Raw genomic sequence first — 21,376 nt, forward strand, 5'->3', positions numbered from 1 at the left:
GCTTTGCATCAAAGGGAAAGCATAAGGGGAAGTAAATCGTAGAAAGTCAAACATTTGAAAGAAAACAAAAACGGAATCATATACATTAATTACGAGGGGGGCTTCAAAAAGTTCTTGGGACAACAGAATTAAAAGAGAATGGCATTTCCCCAGGAACCCCTGTATATTTCAAGGTCCCCACATCCCGTGCCTGAGAAGTCCCTCCTTACAGTAATTTTCTCTTGAGCAGATCACCTTCCAAGAAAAAGAAGGCTGGAACTCAGCCCTAGTCTCACGAGAGCAGTGCAAAACAGAGGCAGCTACATCTACAATGCACTTTGTCATTGAACATACTGCTCAGGCGAGGAATACGTGTAGCACCATTCAGAGCATCTAGCCGCCTTTGGCATTCCAAAGCCGACCAAGAGCAGGGCAGCACGCTTTGCTCTCTTGGTGCCAAGCACAGACCTTGGCCCCTCACTGGAGCTCAACGAACGTTTATTGACTGAGCGGTGGAAGCAGCACATAGTCCTGAACCCGCAAAGTGCCTTTATGAGATGGAGTCATCTGCTCCCAGTCTTAGAATGAAGACCAACAGAACCTATACATTTCAGAGGCGATTTGCCCAAAACAAAGGATTCTCTCCCTTAAAAGTTTAGCAAGAAGATGTTTTGTGAACTTCTGCCCTAGCCTCCTGAGAAGGCTTCATCCTTGTGAAGGAAAATCTATGAAACACTGACACATCCTATGAGGGCTAGTTTAGGACAAGGGTATAGATTTGGGCTAGAAATCCTCGCACTCAGCTCTTGGCTCCTAAATCACGTGTGAACTATGCAGAGTTAGGGAAATCCCTTAGCTGCTGCTTTAGAGAAGGACTCATTTTACTTTGCTCTGCCATCGTTAGGTGCAGGTGACTTGTTCTGAGTCCCACAAAACAAAACCCTGCCCTGTCCGGGGTCCGCCTCCATGGCACGGATGCCAGAGGAGCCCAGGGAGCTTTAGATGAAGTTCAAGCACAGATTATTTCATGGAGTTGGGTGCAATCCCCTGGAAAGTTCCAGCACACTCCTTGCTTCCTCCCTGGGTGCCCTTATCTGCCTGGTTTCCTGCCCCTCATGCTGCCCTCCTGGTCTCACACAGTTGATTGTTCGCAAGAGCGCATGCTTCGTGGACGGTGGTTTGTTTCACAGGCCTGATGTTTGCCTGGATGGGAAGAAAGATGAGGCTTTCTACTCCTGTAAAGGGCTCATCTCGGAAATCCACTGGGGCAGTTCTACTCTGACCTACAGGGTCAATCTGAGTGGGAATCGACTTGAAGGCAATGGGTTTGGTTTGGCTTTTATTTGCCTGCAAGGTGGCCTCCAAGGAGTGTCTTCAGTTTCATGTTAGGTTTTCTCAGAGCAAGAGTCTTGGGGGCTCCTCCAATTTCTTTCAGAATAGCAAGTCTGGTCCTTTTTCTTTTCCCCCCTTTGAATTTGAAGTCTATTTCTTCCTTTTTGGATAGTTTTATTGCCATATAAGTCACGCAACATACAAGTCAATAGTACAACCATATTAGGAGTTGTGCAATCCTCACCACAATCAATTTTTGTGTTCTACTTATTTTTAAACCTATTTTAGTTATGTCACATGTTAGAACCCTGGGCATTATTCCTATTTTGACCGTAATCATTACACGATTTGCATTTAGGGTTCTGACCCATTTTGGGTTTGTTTTGTGTATGATGTGAGGAATGGGTCTCGTTTTATTCCTCTGCAAACAGATATCCACTCTTGCCATCACTGTTCCTTAAAGAAACTTTCTCATCTCCGTATAATGGACTTAGATCTTTTGTTGAAGATCAGCTATTCAGAGTTGGATGGATTTAGTTCTGGGTTCTGCCCCTTCACTTTTTTTTTTTTTTTTAGTGTCAGCTTCCTTGTAAAAAGGGACTGGTTGCTTGCTTTGCATTATTTTAAGAATTAAGAATGACCTAAACTGGTAAGTACAGTGCCTGGCACACAGCAGGCTCCCTAACTGTGAATACATTTCCTGGGCTTCCCGGGAGTCTCTGACACCTTTTTGTCAGGGAAAGGGCAATCATGTGATGGTGTTTAAATGTTCTTCCCCTCTTTTCAAAGACTTTTTAAAAGCCTCTGAGTTGGAGGAGTTCTACATTTTCTATTCATTTCTTTCTGAATGTCACATCTAAGAGCTGAAATCCTGTTATATAACAGTAAACAACAACACAAAACTGGGACTGGGGGGCTAGGAAACAGGGGGCTGTGGATCATTGCAATGAGACAGGCGTTAGACTATAAAGGGTTGCAGTTTTTTATTTTTCGGTCCTGGTTGTTATCACTAAAAGTGGTTAAAGAGATACCACCAAAGAGAAGGTGGCTCTTGGTTCTGAAGTTACCGATCCTTTAGGGGCTTTAAAAGGGCCATCTGTTGATTCCTTGGCAATGGAAACTGGAGGCGGTCAGATGAGAGAGAGTGCAGGAGACTAAGGTTTACAAGAGAGCCGCATCTGTGTTGTATTCTCCCATCTGAGGAAAGTTGACTTCTGAAATAGCACAAGTCTCCTAGTTAAACACGACGCTAGAGACAGATGAATGGTTTTCTTTCTTCCGTGTTTCAATGATGGAGATCAACAGCTGTTTATATGCTTTAATACCTAACGAAGGCTGAAGTCCTCACAGCTGTCAGCGTTTTCCGGTTCTGTTTCCTTGGATCACAGTGGAGAGGACATGACGTTAGAATCCATCCCAGTTCCAAAGAAGCCCACAGTGCAAAGCTGTACTTCTAAGTAGAGCTGCCCCCTTTGCATCCACTCAGGGCCTGCTATTTGCAGAGAATTTTTCTTTTCCTTTATCTTGACAGGCATCTTGATCATTTCCATGATAATGACTCATGACAGCACTAAGATCAAAAAGAAGAGAAGTAGGCTGGAATCAGGGGGAGGAAGAAGGGGAGGAAACAAATTGCACAAAGAAAGTGGCTCCTAAAGATAGGTTCTTTCAAAATACAACAATCATTGATCCAAGGGCGAGTAACAGGAGGGAAGGATGCTGCTCTCCCTCACTGTGGCGGTGGGTGATTGGGACTGATCCCCGATGCTTCACTTTGCAAAAGCCAAACAAAGAAACGTGGATCTTGTCCATAACTCCTGTATACGTCTCTGATTCTTCCTTGTCTTTAGCGATGACGGTGTTGGTCACCTCCTTATGGCATGCTGGCTTGCCTTTCACCCAAATTCAGCCATCAAATCATATTCCGCCCCACATATCGTACTTGGCTTGGCGTTCTAAAAGAGTGGACTCCTACAATCTCTCTGTCCTTTTGTGATTGACTTATTTCACACAGCATAATGTTCTCCTGGTGCATCCACAGTAATTAATGGCTGAGGCTACGTCTAAAGAAGAAAATAAAGTGGAATAACCACAGCTACCAGAGACAGCGCATGCGCCCAGTGGTCAAAACATTCAGAAGCAGACACAGAAGGGGAAGGAGGAACAGGAGGTATTGTTGCCCACATTTATGGATCTTTATTTGTAGGACAGCTAGCTACCTGGCCAACCAACTGGGAGAGCTTTATACCCATAACTATTCTAGAGAACTGTGGAAATGATCAAGCAATTTCATTAAGATAGGGATGGAGATCATAAGCCCCAAGAAATCACCAATACCAATGAAGTATAGGCCTCACCAAAGAGAAGCAGGTTCAGCTATCACAATAAGAGTGAGTTAATTAGACGTTTCACCAAATATAATCAAACTCCAAACTCACTTCCATCAAGCCAATGCTGACTCACAGCAACCCTCCTGGGGTTTCCAAGGCTATAACTGATTACGGGAGTAGAAAGCCCAGTCTTTCTCCCTTGGAGCTGCTGGTGGTTTTGAACTGCCGACCATGTGGATTGCAGCTTAACTGGTAACCACTACAGCACCACGGCTCTTTTTTGACCAACTATAGCAGGCTAATTTTTAAGTTGATAATTTTGTATGGTTTGTGAATGATGTTATAACTATCCAAATGGTTTTTGGCAGAGAAAAAGGGTTTCCCACTCTGGCATTAAGATAACATGCAAGTAACACCCCCTCCCCCGCCCCACCACCACCTAATTTACAATTTAAAAATTTTAAAAATAATAATAACATGCAAGTAAGATTATACTGAAAACAAGTCAAAAGTGGCTGCAGCAGTACATCTATCAACAGGGAGCTGCCAGAGGTTCAGGCTGGATTCAGAAGAGGACATAGAACAAGGGATATCATTGCTGATGTCAGATGGATCTCAGTTGAAAGCAGAGAATGCTGATGTTTTCTTGTGTTTTACCGACTATGTAAAGATGTAACTAAGGGGACAAAGGGACACCTGACTGAAACCATGGCATTTCCAATGACCTCAGGTGCATGTGAAAGCAGCACAGAGTAAAGGGAAAACTGAAGAAGAATTCGTGATTTGAATTGTGGTGTGGGTGAAGAATGTGGAATAGCCCAAGCTCCGCCAGAAGAGCCAGTCTGTCTTAAAATACAGCTGGAACGTTCCTTGGAAGCAAAGATGGAGAGACTTGGTCTCACTTACTTTGGACATGTTAGGAGGAGGGGCCAGTACCCGGGAAGGGCACCATCCTTGGTAAATCAAGTCTTCAACAAAAAGATGAAGATACATACCCATTTTTTGTTTGTTTTTTTTTTGCAGTAGTAGCACAGTAGAACAAGGAACCCTGGTTGTATAGTGAACTACAAGTTGGGCTGCTAAACTCAAGGTCAGCAGTTTGAAACTTCCAGCCACTCCTGGCAAGAAAGATGAGGCTTTCTACTCTGTAAAAATTTGTTGTCAAAATAAAAAAATCATGGTCTTGGAAACCCACAGGAGCATTCTACTCTAGATAGGATTTAGAATTGACTCAGTGGCAGAGAGTTTTTGGGTTTTTTTTTTTAGCTTTTAAAAAAATAATTATTTTAAAACAACTCTTATCACAATCCATACATCCATCCATTGACTCAAGTACATTTGTACATATGTTGCCATCATCGTTTTCAAAACACTCGTTTTCTTTCTACTTGCGCCCTTGGTATCAGCTCATTTCCCCTCCCCCCCTCCCTCATGAACCCTTGGTAATTTACAAATTATTATTATTTTTGCATGTCTTGCACTGTCTGATGTCTCCCCCCACCCCCTTGTCTATTGTACATCCTCTTGGGTAGGTAGGTCATTGTGATTGGTTCCCCCTTTCTCCTCCCACCTTCTCCTTACCCTCCTGGTATGGCTACTCCCAATACTGGTCCCGAGGAGTTTATCTGTCCTATATGCCCTGTATTTCCAGCTCTTATCTGTGCCCACGAACATGCTCTGGTCTAGCCAGATTTGTAAGGTAGAATTAGGGTTATGATAGTGGGGGGGGGGGAAGCATTAAAGAACCAGAGGAAAACTGTATGTTTCATCAGTGCTGCACTGCACCCTGACTGGCCTGCGTTCTCCTCATGGCCCTTCTGTAAAGGGATGTCCACTTGCTTACAGATGGGCTTTGGGTCTCCACTCCACACTACCCCCCCCCCCATTCACATGATTTTTTGCTCTGGGTCTTTGATACCTGGTCTCACTGACACCTCATGATCACACAGGCTGCTGTGCTTCTTCCATATGGACTTTGTTGTTTCTCAGCTAGATGGCCGCTTGTTTATCTTCAAGCCTTTAAGACACCAGATGCTATATCTTTTGATAGCCAGACATCATCAGCTTTCTTCATCACATTTTCTTATGCACCCACTGTGTCTTCAGTGATCGTGTGGGGAAGGCGAGCATCTCAGGGTGCTGGATTATTAGAACTAGACTGTCAGGCCAGGGCGTGGCACCCCATCAGACTTGATTGGAAAACACTTACAAAGGACAACAAATAGACCTTGAATCATTTATAGGCTTTTCTTGTTTGTTGTTGTTGATTTTTTGTTGTTGGTGTTATGGCTATTATTTTATTTTCTATTGTTGCTGTGTTGTGCTCAGTCTTGTGTTTGTGCATGTTGTTGTCACTGCGTGTCTCTTTAGAAGGCATAGGAGGGATAAGCAAGCTGGAAGAGGGAACAATGGGACTACTATTATGAAGGAAAAAATGGATTTTGTATCAAAGCAGACTTTGAAGTTTACTTGGAGGCCAAGGAAGGGAAAAGGAGGGAAAGAAGATAGATAGACAGATAGATAGATAGATAGATAGATAGATAGATAGATAGATATACACAGAGAGACACAAACCAGCTATACACACAGGAGATGAAATATTTTTTTATAAAAGAAAAGAAAACTGACTTGGTAAAAGTAAGGCCAGGACATTTGCATTGAGGGTTTCTGTTTTTCCCCCCAATACAACAACAGGAAAAATCAAGGTGATCATCGGGGCACAGCTCTCTGCTTTCTAGGTGACAATTCTCATTAAGATCATCACTGAGCACCAGCGCTCTGCACACAAGCTGTGTGCTTTATAGGAATCATCGCTAATCACCCCAACTTGGCAGGGGCGAGGAAGACCATCAAAGAAGTGGATTGGCACAGTGGCTACGACCATAAGCGTAAACATAGCCATGGTAGTGAGGATGGTGCAGGACTGCTCTGGGTTTCATTTGTTGCACACGGCGTCACTATGAACCGGAGCCAACATAGCTGCTACCACAGGTTCAGCCAAGAGCATTGGCAGTGACCTGTGTTGTTCTGGATAAGGACTATATCTAGCAGCTCCAAAAGAAGTCTCTACATTCCATGACAGGACAAAAGGATCTGAGAAATGCCTACTCCTGTGATGTCCCTCATATAGCTAGGAGAACTTACATCACCTGCCCTCCTCCTCCTCCACAAGTGGCTGAAAGGATTGTGCCAGCAAAGACCCCACCTCCTGCTTGCTAACAAGGGACAAGAGAGGCAGAAAGCATGAGGGAAGGGGACATGTCAGGGCAACACAAGGATACTGAGCAAACTGATTTGTGTGCTGAATATTTCAAGATGTGCATATTGCCCCAATACATTTTTATACCTTTTTTTCTGGCATAAACTTACTTACTTCCCTAAGTCCCATCTCAACTTTCCATATGCCACATATAAGGGATGGACAGCTCATCTAGAAGTGATTGTAACAGCGTGTTTCAAATGTATTTGGGCATCCGACCTTATTGGACCTTTAAAATAATGCTTTCCTCTAGCATTTCACAAACATCTCCTGCGTGTCTGCACACGCTACCAGGCACTGTGCTAGGCCCTAGAGCTCTAGCAGTGGATGGGAGCGAGGGCTTCCTCCCATTGAGCTTATCCGTTTCCATCAGGTTGACACGGACTCAGTTGACCCCACGTATATCAGACTAGAATTGTGCACCAGAGCGTTCTCCGTGGTTGATGTTTAGAAAGTGCACCTTCTCCTCGTTTATCAACTACCTTGTTATCCGACATTTCGCATTTACAGCGATAGTTAGAAATTTCCCATCAGACTCTTTCACGCGTTAAAGCTGGGGTGTGAGGTGAGAGCAAATGCTGGCTGTGATTGGTTATGTGTCAACTTGACTGAACTATGATTCTCGGTGACTTGGCGGTTATGCAATGATGTAGTCATGCTCCATTTTCGCATAACCTTGACTTTACATTACAGCATGGTCTTTGGAACCTAACCTCACCAATAAGTAAGGAGAGGATGTAGATCACCAGACCTTTTCTTTTGAGGCACTGCTGAATAGGTTTGGCCCTCCAATCTTTTGGTTAGCAGTCCAGCATGTAACTATTTGTACCATCAGTGTCTCCTCCTACTGTGCCTAGGGCACTAAAAATGAGTTATAAGTCCAGCCAGTCTGTGCATAGAAAATCTAGCTATTGACAGAGTAAAGAGATATAAGAGGGACAAAAGATTTACAACTACTTTATGGTTTATAGCACAATGCAAACAAAAGCATTTGCATTTCATTTCGAAACTCCCAGTACATCCATCATGTACACGAGGGTCTACAGTTTACAGGACACAAAAGAACTAATACCTTAGGTGCAGGAGAAGGAATCTTTATTTTCCCAGAGTGTCATTTGACTTCCAAGCAAATCTATGGGTTCTTGCTCTGAATCCAGAGAGGTGAGTACCAACCACTGCACCAGAGTCAACTAGTCAAGAAAGAGAGAGCCCTGGTGGTGTATATTGAGACACCCAGCTACTGGCTCTTTGAACCCATCCAGTGGAACCAAAGGAAGCAGACCTTGCAGTGGTAACGACCCTACACGGCAGTTCCTCTCTGTTCCACAGGGTTGTCAAGAATTGGAATCTATGCAACAGCACCTAGCAAACACCAAGCCAAAGTCAATTAGCCAAAACACGGAAACCTTGCCACAATCACCAGGAGAGACTGAAGTCAAACAGATCCAACCTCGCATTTCAAGTCAGTGTTCCCCACACCGTGTGTGTGAACACTGGGGTCCATGGGATTAAGTGGGTTACTGGTAATCTTTTTTTTGCATTTCAAGAAGATCCATAGCTATGGAGAAAGACACCGAAGGTATATGAGGGACAGAGTTGAGAAAAACCATGGCAGGGATGTTTCCCAGTACCAAAGGGAGTCCTGGAAGAAGCCTGCAAACCATCTGAGCTCTGGAGAGGCACGGCGGGGCATCTGAGACGCTGGTCACGGACTTACCCACGCACGTTGGGAATATGTCCTCATTGTTGATCTGGACCTCGATCCAATCCATAAGAAGGTTCATGTACTGGGGAGCTGGCAGCGCAGTCGGCTTCTTGTACTTGAGGTCATCCTGCCACCGATACTCATACTTGGGCCCCCCTGACATCACCGGGCAGGTCCGCTCGGTGCAGAACTCACAGATGGTGCCGTAGATGAGGTTGATCCGATTGAAGAAGTCCACCACGTGCACAGCTACCCAGTCATTCTGGTCCTCCCCGCTGGGCAGCTGCACCGCCGCCTTCAGGTCCACCCCCGAGTTGAGGGAAGCTTGAGCCCGTTTGTGGAGCTCAAACCTTTGTGTGCCAGGTTCAAATTTCCTCTTGGGCCGAAAGGTCTTGTCCTTGTTGAACACCTGTTTCAGGGCTATGGACATGGTCCCCTTCTCTACCTTCCTCTCGCAGGACGCAGAAAGACACGTGGACCTTTGCAGGGAGAGAGCACAGCCCAGCAGGGTCTTCCACTGCCAGCCTTCGGGCCCCAGTCTGGCAGACTGCAGCGTTCACCTTCTTCTAAACAAGATGGTCCATCTTTCTCCCGAATGCTCTTCGGGAGAACCTCATGTTCCTTCCTAAAGACAGAAAAGAGAGGGGAACCTGTGAGTGCACAATTGACATTTTTAAAACGACAAAAGTTTTCAATTCTCTCGTCTCCATGATCTCATTTGACCCTCCCAGAAATCTGGTGGGCATATGGGAGCAGCCGGGGAAGGCATTGTGGACCTCAAAATGCGTTGTAAATCCCAACCCCATACCCATGGTGATAATCCCATAGGGCTTTCTTCGTAACATTAATTAGCCAGGATTGGTATGGGTCCTGTCTTGAATTGACATCTTTGAAAATATAAAAAGCAGGCAACTGAAGCAAGTCAAGTAAGCAGAGCGGGGGGTTGGGGGGTGGGCAATAGATGCCAGGCCACGTGACCCCCCAAGGGATAGAAACTGGAAAGAGAGAAGGATTCTCCCGCAGAGAGGACAGTGTGAGTGGGTGTTGCTTCCAGGCTACCGGAAAACAACAGACCTGGTGGTGGGCTCTAGGGACGACAGAATGAAACACTGCCTGCCCCGTTTGGCACCACTTGACCAGGCAGTGTTTCACTCTGTTGACCAATTTCTTGACTATTGTGAGATTTTCTTCACACATGGCCTTATATTCTAAAATTGGCCACCCTGGACCGATCTTTCTTGTTGGTTTTTTAAGGCTCCTTTACTCAGCGCTTCCCTCTACACAGTCCCCAAAGACTAGTGAATATATTGGGTGGAGGTACTATCACCTTGGCCTTGAAAAACAAGGAGAAAACCAGTCCCTTTCTGGGTCAATCACTAACCAAATCAATCAAGATGCTCAAATGCTAATGGGTCTGCCATGGAGGGTGGAGTCTGTTCAAACGGAGGCCCCAATTGGACTGTTCTTTCCTTATCTGGAAGGGGTTCTGCCCTTCCGCCACTCAATCATACTTTGAGGCTACTGTCACCTTTAGATTATCAAAGCAACAAATAAACAAACAAACAAAAATCCCCACCCCGAAGCATCCCGGGTCCTTCTCGTACTCTGCTCTCTTCTCAGAACTGCTGATCCTTCAGCAGAATGCTTCTGTCCCTCCCTTTCTGTGGCACCTGCCTCCTCACATCCTCCTCGTGACCCCTCTCTTCCTACGAGGTTTGCACGGAAATGCCCTCCCTGGTAAGTTTTCTTTTTTCTTCCACTTCACATGACACCTAGAATACACTTACCTACGTGGAAGAGAGTCAGACCCTCTGCCCAAGGCTGTGGAATTATGCTCATGGATACTTTGGATTATCATCTACAAGAACATCAGCACCCAAACAATGCACCTTTCCTGCTTAATTTGTAGACAAAGAAAGGGTTCCCCTATTCTTCTTCAAAAGAATATCTTACCGTGACTTTGTCTAAGACACGCTTAAGAAAACTAAGAACCATAAAAGGGCTTTTCGACATAAAAACACGAGCCAGAGATTGAGAAGATAAAGAAGATAAATACACACACACACCTCTGCACGCTTACACAATACACAACGATTCTAGACAAGGGTTCCTCTGTGTCCCAGATGTTTAGTTGCTGAGAATAAAGCAGAAACAACCCAACCACTATCCCCACGTGTCTCAAGTAAATGAGATTTGCTGTTTCATTCTTCTGAGAAGGAGGGTACTATCCATTCAGAAGTCCTCATCGGCATCTCCTTGTATTGTCTTACGGGACACCTAGTGCCACCAATTCTTGGGGGAAAGCGCAAGCAGAATGCCCCTTGGAAAGGAGGAACATGGTTTCATCTCACCGACTTAGGACATGGTTCACGAGTTCCTGGACAAAGACACCGTGCTCAGAAAAGCAGAGGGTCAGTGGACAAGAGGAAGACTCTCAACGAGAAAGCTTGACCCAGCGGCAGCGACAACGGCCTCAAACACAAGAACCATTGTGAGGATGATGTGAATCCAGGCAATGTTTCCGAGTTGCTATGAGTCAGAACTGACTCTCAGGCACCTGCCAACAACAAACACCACCAGCAGCTCTGTTGTGTGCCCGCAGCCCGGGCAGGACATCCGTATGGAAAAGGCCCGCCGACCTCATGCTCAGCTCCGGTGGAAGCCATCAACAAGTCTCTCTGGCACGCCTGGGGGAGCACGTGGATTACATAGACTAATCACAGCAAGGCTGCCTTACCGCAAAACCTTGCAGAAACAGATATCTTAATAAGTATCTGATATTTTAATATGCGCAGATATTTTAATAATGATGACAGTCTTGTTTGGAGGGCAGGGATTTCTTGTCTAGACGTACTTAGAAAACAAATTTCAAGATATCAATTTCCTGGCTTGGACAGTGTTTATCCACAACGTTCAGAAGTTTAAAAAGCACCTTTTCTTTTGGCTCCGACCTCCCAGACTTAAATGAGAGAGAAATCATCTTAGGGGAATTATTTTTTCAACTGGGTACTTTAATCAAACTCGACGATACACCTGTCCCTTGGCATGCGAACATTTCTCATTCTAAAACCTTACGGGGTGAAGTTTGCTTTGATCATTTATATAAGGAAAGACATTGAGGCTCAATTAGATTAAACAAATTGCCAAGTTCGCCTTCGTAGATGATATGTCAGAATTCAGAATACTCTGAATTCAGAATACTCTGACACTGCAACACAGGCGGCTTGCCCCTTAGTAAACCTGTTTTCAAATTGCATGACCATCCTTGCATTTTCAAAGCTTCTTTGCATGTGCATTTCAAAGTGGTTCATGACAGCCGTGCAAAGGGAGCCGGAGCGGGTGGCGTTATTACCCCCACTTTACAGATGATAAAACGGAAACGCTCATCTCCAGGAGCTTGGTCTCCTCTTGTTAATCGTTCTCGCAAGCTCAGACATGCACAGGAGGTGTCTCTCTGCTCAAACATTTTGGTCTAGGGTGAAGTTCTATGGAGGGGTTGGGCTGATATTTGAAGGCCCTGGCAACCCAGGATGGCTCCATTATCCGACGTGTCATGCCACTGAATGACTGAACAAAGGGGCACGTGTGTGGGTCTTTTCCCAAAGTGGCAGATGCTACAGCGCGTCAGGTACATAAAAGAATTGTGATAAGGAAACAGGAAGAGTAAATCCACCTGCCCTTACTTTCCAACTGTGTCGCAGCAAGGTCCGCTAAGCATTGCCTGTTCCGTCGGCTTATTAAATAGTGAGGGTCCTGCTTCTCACCTGGTAACACAGGGGACTTGTTAAAATGCAGGTAATGATCTAGAATCCGGATTCTAGCCCATCTGCGGGTGGCATCTGAGAGTCTTCTCCCAGGTGCGGCGGAATCTGCCGATCCGTGGTCAGGGAATTGGTTAGAGAAATGCTGACTCTTGGGGCTCATTTTAGACCTACTGGGTTGGAATCTGCTTTTTCACTAACCATCAAGCATTAGGAAGGCATTGCGAAGCTCAGAGCTGGAGAGCTGCCTGCCTGAGCGTGTAAAAGGAAGAATAAACAAACTTCCCTTTGTTGCTTTGTCGACAGCTTGCATGATAAACAAAGTCTTCAGCTGAGGATGTGGGTGTGCTTGAGAAAAAGGATACGGAGAGACTCCAAATTTGGAATGCAATCTCTTTGGCACCCAGTGTCCACGCCCCCGTCTTTGATTCATATTGTTGAGGACGGCACAGCTGCGCACCTAGGAGGTCCCCAATGAACACCCTTCTGTAAATGCCAGCTGGAGTGTAGCTGCTGCTACTGATACCACTGCTGCTGTTGCTGCCCCCACCTCACACAGAACAGTCTCCTTAACTGAATAAAATGCAGCAGTAGCATCAGACAGCCTCCATCCATCTCCATCTCCTACTCCATCTCCATCCTCGCCTAGCCTCTGCAAAGCAAAAAGGTCACAAGTTCTGCTCATTCAACAGCAACTCTGAGCAAATGCAGTGTCATGAATCACACCCACTACACCGCTGGTTGTCAATAAAGAGTTGAACCCAATCCCTCATCCGATCAGTAAATATTTACTAACAGTCTTTTGTTTGTCAGACTCCAGACGAGGCTCTGCGGACAGAGTTCATTGTAACGTGGTCCCTGTCTCTGAAGCGTGCACAATTTGGTGTCTAATTCTGAGCGCTGCTTTTCCTGTCGTGAAGTTACATGCAGCAGTGTGGACAGCGAGGCGCTTCCTTCAGAGTCATATTTTGGCAGGAACTGGGCCAGAAAATAAAAGGGTGAGGTCTCATGAAAAGAGAAAAACGGAACTCCAAATAAACAGGCTCAAATTGACAGGCGCTCCATGTGTTATACATATTTTCTGCTTAATAGATCCATTACAGCAATAAAACATGTGCACTATAAAAATATGCCCAGAAAATGTGGCTGGGCTGCAGGAGAATGTTGACGAGGTAACTAAGCAACGCTGGCAAGGACACTTCATTTTTTTTCCTTTTCCTATTGATGTCTTCTGTCTCATTAGTTGAAGATATGAGCATCTCTGCCAGGGACCAGGAAGAAGTGAAACAAGTCTCCCACTCTTTCCTGGGACATCCATCTCCTCGAGACATGGCCGCCTCAAAGAGACCTTGTTGATAAAGAGAGGCAACCATCAATATCTCTTCTGTGACATGAGAGGTCGTGTGTGTGTGTGTGTGTGTGTGTGTGTGTGTGAACCAGGGGAACACATCATCTGACATTCAGCAGTTCCCGTAAAGCCTGTGTCTGAATATTCAACTCCATCAAGGTATATGCAGGGTTTTACTTCTATCGGATCATTCAGTGCTGTCTTTGTTTATAAGACAACTGCAGGATGGCAGACAACCCTGCTTTTGTTTGTTTTGTTTTTTGGTCCTCACCTTCATGCTACCACATCAGGGCATTTTGTCAGACTGGGTAGGAGAAACCCTGCTGCCTTATTTTTATCTTCAAAGTCATGCACGATTTCATGGCTGTGACATGTCCATTCTGCATCTGAACACAAAGGAAGTCAGCAGGAAGGGGTGCAAGCCTGGGACACTGGCCCGTGGCCCTCCTGTGCTTTCTCATGACTGCATTTGCTTATTTATTGACTCTCCCATGTAGGACTCCCAAGATTAAAAGCACATGTAAACATTCCAGAAATGAAAGTGTCTTTTGCAGACCCACACACGGCAGCGGCAGGAACACGGCCGGTGGATACTCGGGCATTCGCGGCAGCCCCCTGTGGGTCACCAGTTCACCGGGTCCGAAACACGACCATCCAGAGAGGGGTCTGCAACAGGGTGAAAGAGTGGGAAGTGGCAGGCGTGAGTGGGATTTGTTGGGGGCTAATCCACCACACAGAGAGCCTTGATGGCACACTGATTAAATTCTCAGCAGCTAACTGGAAGGTTAGTAGTTCAAACCCACTCAGAGGCTCTATGGGAGAACGACCAGACAAGCCGCTTCTGTGAAGACTAGTCCTATTTAGGTCAAAGGGTAACACATTATCTATCCTTCGATCTCCCCTCTGACCCATTTTAAAGTTGTTTGAATAGGCAATATTTTCTGCTTCCTTTACAGTTGAGGTTTTCCACTGCTTTTGCATTGTTGTTGGAGTTTTTGTTTGCTTCTTTCCTGTTTTTGTTTTGTATTGTTTTTTTGTATATTAAATCCAGGCTCGGTAAATCTACAGACAGTAACTGGATTACTAATTACCTAGGAGCATGGAAGAGGTGGTTGGGGTGAAAAGGGGAGTTAATAACAAGGAATAAAAGAAAGAAGAAAATGGTCTGAAATCGATTGTGGTGATGATTGCATAACTCTTCCTAATATGATTGAACTATATTACATTGTATGACATATGAGTTGAATGCCAATAGAAAATTTTTTTTTTTTAAGTCTAGAGTCAGCTCTGTGACATAGGATCTTTACAAGTTGGAATTGACTCTGCGGTACTGAACGGGACAGCATGAAGCACTCAAAGTCTACTGAAGAAAACACACACACACACACATACACACACACACTCATGTTCAAATTTGCTTAAATAAAGGAGACCTGCTGGAGGTCAATAGAGACTAGCTCGACTTGTCAACAGGAACAAACAGCATGTGAACCTTGATCCAACCTTGGAGTACATGATGGAGTCAGTACTGCCCACAGGTTAAAAAAAAGATTCATAGTGATATTTTGTAAGATAAAAGTTCAGTGGACTAATTTTTATCAAAGGCATTGATTATTTCAAAGGGGAAAAAAGAAAGGAAAACTCCATGTAAGTAAGTATTTCCTATATCACTTGCATAAATTTAGACTAGCTACAAAATATCTATTTTTCAGTGAGGGTATGAGGATGGGGTTGAGTGTGAGATGAGACATGATTTGAAAAAGCAAATATGTATGCAGGTGAAAGTAGGAGACTACAGGGAGCTAATATAACAGCTGAAATAAAATTGAAGCAAGTTAAAAAATGTACAATAATTTTAGCTTTTAAAGCAGAGATGCATGCCAGCTGACGTGATGTCACTCAAAACCCCACCAAATCCTGGGATAAAGGTCACTTGTCATTCCTTTCTATTTCCTTTGAGATGGGGTATGCCAATCCTTCATGGAGAAATCTCATTCCCTTGCTTTAAAGGGAGGCGGGGGGAGTTCACATGTAAGGAAGTTGGTTCCTAACTGCCAGGAGACGAATTCACTTTTAGCCTCTATAAGTGGATCTGAGTCTCAGGATCTGAAAAACTTTTATCCCTGGCAATAGGAGAACTCGTGTCTGGAATCACGGCAAATGATCTTTGAATGTGGCATAGGGAACCAAATGGGTTAGAAGATTAGAAATTACAAAACACTATTCTAATTTTCAAAGGGTATGATTTTAAACGTGGAGGTGGGGGGTGTTATTGAAGCAATTATCGGAAACATTCAGAGGCAACACAGCCCAGTGCCTAAGTGTACAGAGGGTTGCTGTGGGAATTCAAGATATTTTGTGAAAACTTCTTGGCTTTATAGTAGGTACTGAACAATATAGAGGCTGCTGTCATCTTCTTTACCATTTCAAACACACTGTGATGATTTTATCCGAGAGTTAGATTAAGAGACTTAATGGCTACCCATAATTTATCTCAGGAAGGCTTATCATTCAATCTAATTATTTAATATCAAAACAACAGCTAGCATTTGGTGAAGATTTATTATTCATCCCCATTTTCACAGCAACCCCGTAAGACAGGTATTTTATTTTTCCATTTTACACTTAAGAAAACAGAGCGGTAGCTCAAGATTAAACCCTAGTCATGGGTCAAAAGGCCAGTAAGTAGTCGAGCTCACTTCAAAATTCCTACACCCTAATTAATTGTGCCTCTCTAGACATTCAGAATATAAGAGTAGAAGACTAGATGCTCTAGACATTCAGACTATAAGACTAGAGACTAGAGCATATTTGGGAGGTCACAAAAGAAGAAGAAACATCACCTTAGTTCGATGGACGCCATCACTTGCTACCTCAGTAGACCTACACTTCTTGAACTTCTGTGAGCTGGAGCCCAAAGGCCTGGATTCAAGTTCTGTCAACTGTAAACACGCTAAAAAATTTGGAAAAGGTCTCTTACATTCCTTAGTTTTAACTTCTGTAACTTTGAGGTTACCATAAGAATTAAGAGCTATTCACAAAGACAGTGTTCAACTTCTTACTTGGGTGAGTAGCAACTAGAGTCTGAAAAGCTGGTGAGCAGCTCTCTAATGTGCAACTATCGTCTTTTCTGATCTTCGGGAAAATGGAACGATGAAAAGCAAGACACATGGAAACAAGTAGTCCAATGGACCATGCAGTCTGGAGACCAGAAGAACTAGATGGTGCCCGACTACCATGACCAACTGCCCTGAAAACGACCACATTAATAGGTTCCAGATAGAGTGGCAGGAAAATGTGGAACAGAACTCAAAATCATAGCAGGGACCAGGCTTACTGCTCAGATAAAGAATAGTGGACTAGCCCTTAGGTCTCCTTCAAGTATGGAATCGAACTCCCTACATTTTACAATAATGAACTACGTAAGATCCAAAGGGCAGCTTTTATCCAACGACAAAGTACAGAGAGTTGGGAAAGATGGCAGAAGTGGGATGCATGATGTCCATTAAAGGAGTTGCATGGGTGAGTTGAAATAAGATGTATAGCAACTATTGAATGGTTTAACCCAATGATCTGCTCTGTAAAGTTTCAACCAATTCACAACAAAACAGTTTTAAAAGAATTGCAAGAGTTATTACCTATGAAGGCACTTCCTAAAGGGAAAACTATGATATGATTATTGACATGGTGATTGCTAAGAAAGGGAAGTACAACTTTGACTGATATGACTCCAAGACGTATGCTCATATGAGTCATAGAAAACCATTCTGTCCAAGGCAAATGTGTGCTTATGAGTAAGAGGTAAGTTTTGGAAGGGACAATGTAAGTCCTGTGCAGGAAGAAATGAAATACCCCTCTTGCTTAATTTGGTAATTTTAGTGAACTCCTTTCAGGTAAAAGGAAATAATATTAATCAAAGGGATTTGAAAATGAGTCAACATTCCTCAACATTTATACCCCACCTATCTTAATACATGAGAGAGTGCCCAGAATCTGGGCCAGGCAATAAAATTGGGTGCAACGTGGCTTACTATATCTTGAACTGGGATTTGCCAGGGAAAATTATATAGCCCCATGCCCTCTCACTAACCCTTTAAACTTCTTTTTTTGATAGATAAAGGAGGGAATACAAACATGTTCTCATTCCAAATTTTAAATTCTCTAGATTTAACACAACTTGTAAGGTTATACCACAGCTATCATCTCTGTGATCCGATAACAGGAAGAACTTCCTAAACAGGAGAGGGTTAAGACACCGAGAGGGCTGTGGAAGGAGAGAGACTGCACCCCCATCAGCTCTCAAGAGATGCACGTCAACCATCTTCTTGGCAGCTTTTCATTTTGCCGAAGAGAAAACGGGGTGGCAAAGCAGATACCTCGAGAGAAAATGGCAACAAACAACGGCATGATCCGTGACTTCCCAGCCATGGCTGTAACAACGGAAAATGGGTTTGATATAAAAGTGAGTCACTTAAGCCATTGCAAATCATGGGCCTGCCTGGAGGAATGAAAATGGACTCACACTTCGAACCACACGGGCTTGAGTCCAGGTGCTGGCCCCCACTAGTCGTTCTCCTGGGCTCAAGTAGCTCTTTGTGTTTCAGCTTCTTCTCTGGTTAAAGCAAAAAGGCAAACTTAACTGCCATCAAGTCGACGATTCTGACTCATAGTGATCCTATAAACCAGAGTAGAACGGCCGCTGTGGGTTTCCAAGACTGTAACCCTTTACAGGGGTCAAAAGCCTCAACTCTTTCCCTGCAAAGGGGCTGGCAGCTTCAAACTGCTGACCTTGCAGTTCGCAGCCTGTCAGATAACCCACTATGCCATCAAGGTTGCTTGTCTTTTGGGAAAAGGAAAGTGTTAATACCAGAATCAACAAGAGTTTTGAGGATCAACAATGAAAAATAAGTGTCAGGTGTTACGTTCATTAGTCCAGATCCCTCAGATTGTCAAGTGTCAGGTGGATTAGGGTCCCCAAGCATCACCTGTCTGTTCTTTCACCTCTTCTCCACAAACCTGAGCACCAGGCTCACAAAATGTCTGAGATCTTGGAAAATGTGGGCAAGGAGTCCCCTTTCACTATTCCTGGTTTTGATGAAGAAGAATGTTCTGTAAGCACATGTTGGCCTTTTTGTGGAAAGCTTGAAGTGGATAGCTGAATTCCTTTAATTAGTAAATTTGATTAGAATCAACCCTTCCGTTGATTCAGCCTGACCTTTCTTTCTCCTGGAAGTGCCTTCCTTTACGGAGTGTGTTAAGAGGCTGTCCTGGACTGCCAAGAGAAAGGTTGTTGGTTCAAAATCATCCATGGAAGAAAAGGCCAGGCGATCTCCTCGGGTTAGAATTCTTGTGTGCTAGCCCGGTGGATCTGGAGCCATAGCAAGACCACATGACAGCACCGAGCCGCCCTGAGGGTTCTATAGGGGAGCCGAGCCAGGGCGTTACTCCTAGGAGCCACCTCCAACCTTGCTAACCACCAAGCACTTAACCCTTGGGGCACCAGAACTCCCTTCTGTTAAAATCACAGCCAATAAAACCCTGTCCAGCAGCTCTACTCTGCAACAACGTGGTCACCATAAATCAGGATCAGCTCCAAGGCCACTCGTTGTGTCCACAGTAGCATAGACCTGCCCCATCCAGCGGTGCGTGGGAGAGGGGAGATGAATCTCGGGTCCAGAGTTAGCAGGCCCACTTGACAGACACAAGCTGTAGCTGCCAGCCTGGCTTCCAGATGCAGTGAGGCACAGCTCGGATTTGTTACTATGTTATTGTTGTTGTTGTTGTTGTTGTTGTTATACTCACCTTCAGAAACCAGGCAGAGGAGCCTGGTATTTTTTGCGTTACTCAGGACCTTCTTGAAGACGCCAGCATTAGGTTGTGCAGCCTGGCTTATCTATGCAAAAGCTATCTTGTTTTTTGAGTAGAGACTCATTGTGATTCAAGGTTAATCCTGTTTAGAGAGTGAGCGTCATGATCTAGAGGTTTATGTCTACACACCAGGAATTCATAGTCTTCCCAAGAGAGGGATGGCCTAGTCATAGGAACATGTTTCCCAGTGACTACTACTTGGCTGCTGGCCAAGAGGGAGGATACCAGGGAAATGAAATGCTTCCCAACAGGGAGCACTCGGTCCCTGCCTTTGGAAGCCCCATGATGCAGCTCTGCTGTGTCCTATAGGGTCACTCTGAGTCGGAAATGCCTTGACGCTAATGAGATGGACTCCTGGAGGTGAACTCCTGCAAGTGGCTACTGTCCAGGAGCATGCTTTCAGCAGCCTTCTCCCCGGGGAAATCTAAAAACGTTCCACCCGCTCCTGTAAAACCTCCATCCAGTTGCCTCTCTGCCCTTAGAAGACTTTCTGGTTTAACTTTCCCCGGGGTAAAATGAGGGGAGAAAGGAAGTGAAGGAGGAAGAAGAAAGGGATGGTCTCACCCTAGTCCTGTGACTTCTGCATCTATCCATACCCTCTCATGGACATAGACCTCGCCCTGTGCTGTATTTCTCCGCTCACATGCGTGTCCCCGCTCCAGCGTCTGTGAGGGGTCAAGAATGGACCTAACAGAACCTGGCACATACAGAATGCGTGTGTGGTCAAAATGTGTATCTGAATGACCCCTCGCCACATGCTCTGCAGATAAAAATCCTTTCTCTGGCCGACAAGGCCATGCTCCTGTCAGTTGGCTGAGACAGAACCGACGACAGAAACCTTTTTGGAAAACAGACAGTTCATGGAAAGAACATAACCTGCTTGCCCCTGGCCGATGGAAAGCGCCCCTGTGTTCACTGGAGGCAAGGCCAGCTACTAGGGAAGCACACCCAGCCCTCAAAGAACGATGGCAAACGCACCGAAGGCCTTTGGCAAGATGATGGGGCTGTGGAGGCCTCTATCCCTGGGTACTTTGTTTTATAAAGGCTTTTAAAAAGTAGGCAAAGTGATAGGAAGGAGGACAAATTAATCAGCTAGGGGTGCTTTCCCCGCATTCTAATACAAGAAGAAAATAGATTTCCTCTGTTAGGCCAGACTCCACTTCTGAGATTGTGCTGCTATTCCCAAGCGTCTGTCTCTACTGCGTTCGCCTCTGCTCCTGCTGGAATGCTGGGATGCTGCTATGGAAGCGCTGGACCCAGCAGGTCTCTCTCAGTCATCCTACACCCTATCGCAGAATTCATTTTCCTTATGCTGTGAATGGTTAACATTCTCACCAGCTAACTGACAGGTTGGAGGTTCAGAGTACCACCCAGGGGTACTTTAGAAGAAAGGCCTGGTGATGTACTTAAAAATTCAGCCATCGAAAACCCTATGGAGCTCAGAGCTACCCTAGGCATGGTAATTGGTGAGGAAGGATCCTGTACCCATTCCTATGGGCATGTGTGTGTGTGTGTGTGTGTGTGTGTGTGTGTGTGTGTGTGAGCGTGTGTGTAAGATCATTGCTGACAGGATGTGCTAGGACTCCCTGCTACAAGTTGATGCCAACTCATAGCAACCTCTTTAAGTTTCTGAGACTGTAATTGTTTACGGGAGTGGAAAGCCCTGTCTTTCTCCGACAGAGCAGAGTAGTGGTCTCGAACTGCTGACTTCGCAGATCACAGCACAAGTAACCTCTACGCCACCTAATTAAAAAGGCCAAACAAACCTAATGCCCAGGAACGTGAGGTATGTGC

The 21,376-nt window shown here is 45.0% G+C and overlaps 1 protein-coding gene across 2 annotated transcripts in view; it reads right to left on the reverse strand.

Annotated features, from left to right (window-relative positions):
• The window catches only part of MOB3B (MOB kinase activator 3B), a 212,545-nt gene that overhangs the window by 136,278 nt on the left and 54,891 nt on the right, over positions 1-21,376 (reverse strand). For both annotated transcript variants that reach the window (XM_075560007.1, XM_075560008.1), the window contains exon 2: positions 8,618-9,230. In XM_075560007.1, the coding sequence (XP_075416122.1) occupies positions 8,618-9,035 (418 nt within the window). In that variant the 5' untranslated portion in view covers positions 9,036-9,230. The remainder of the gene's footprint in view (positions 1-8,617; positions 9,231-21,376) is intronic.

The sequence above is a fragment of the Tenrec ecaudatus genome, chromosome 10 (assembly GCF_050624435.1).
Source record: "Tenrec ecaudatus isolate mTenEca1 chromosome 10, mTenEca1.hap1, whole genome shotgun sequence".
Taxonomy (NCBI): domain Eukaryota; kingdom Metazoa; phylum Chordata; class Mammalia; order Afrosoricida; family Tenrecidae; genus Tenrec; species Tenrec ecaudatus.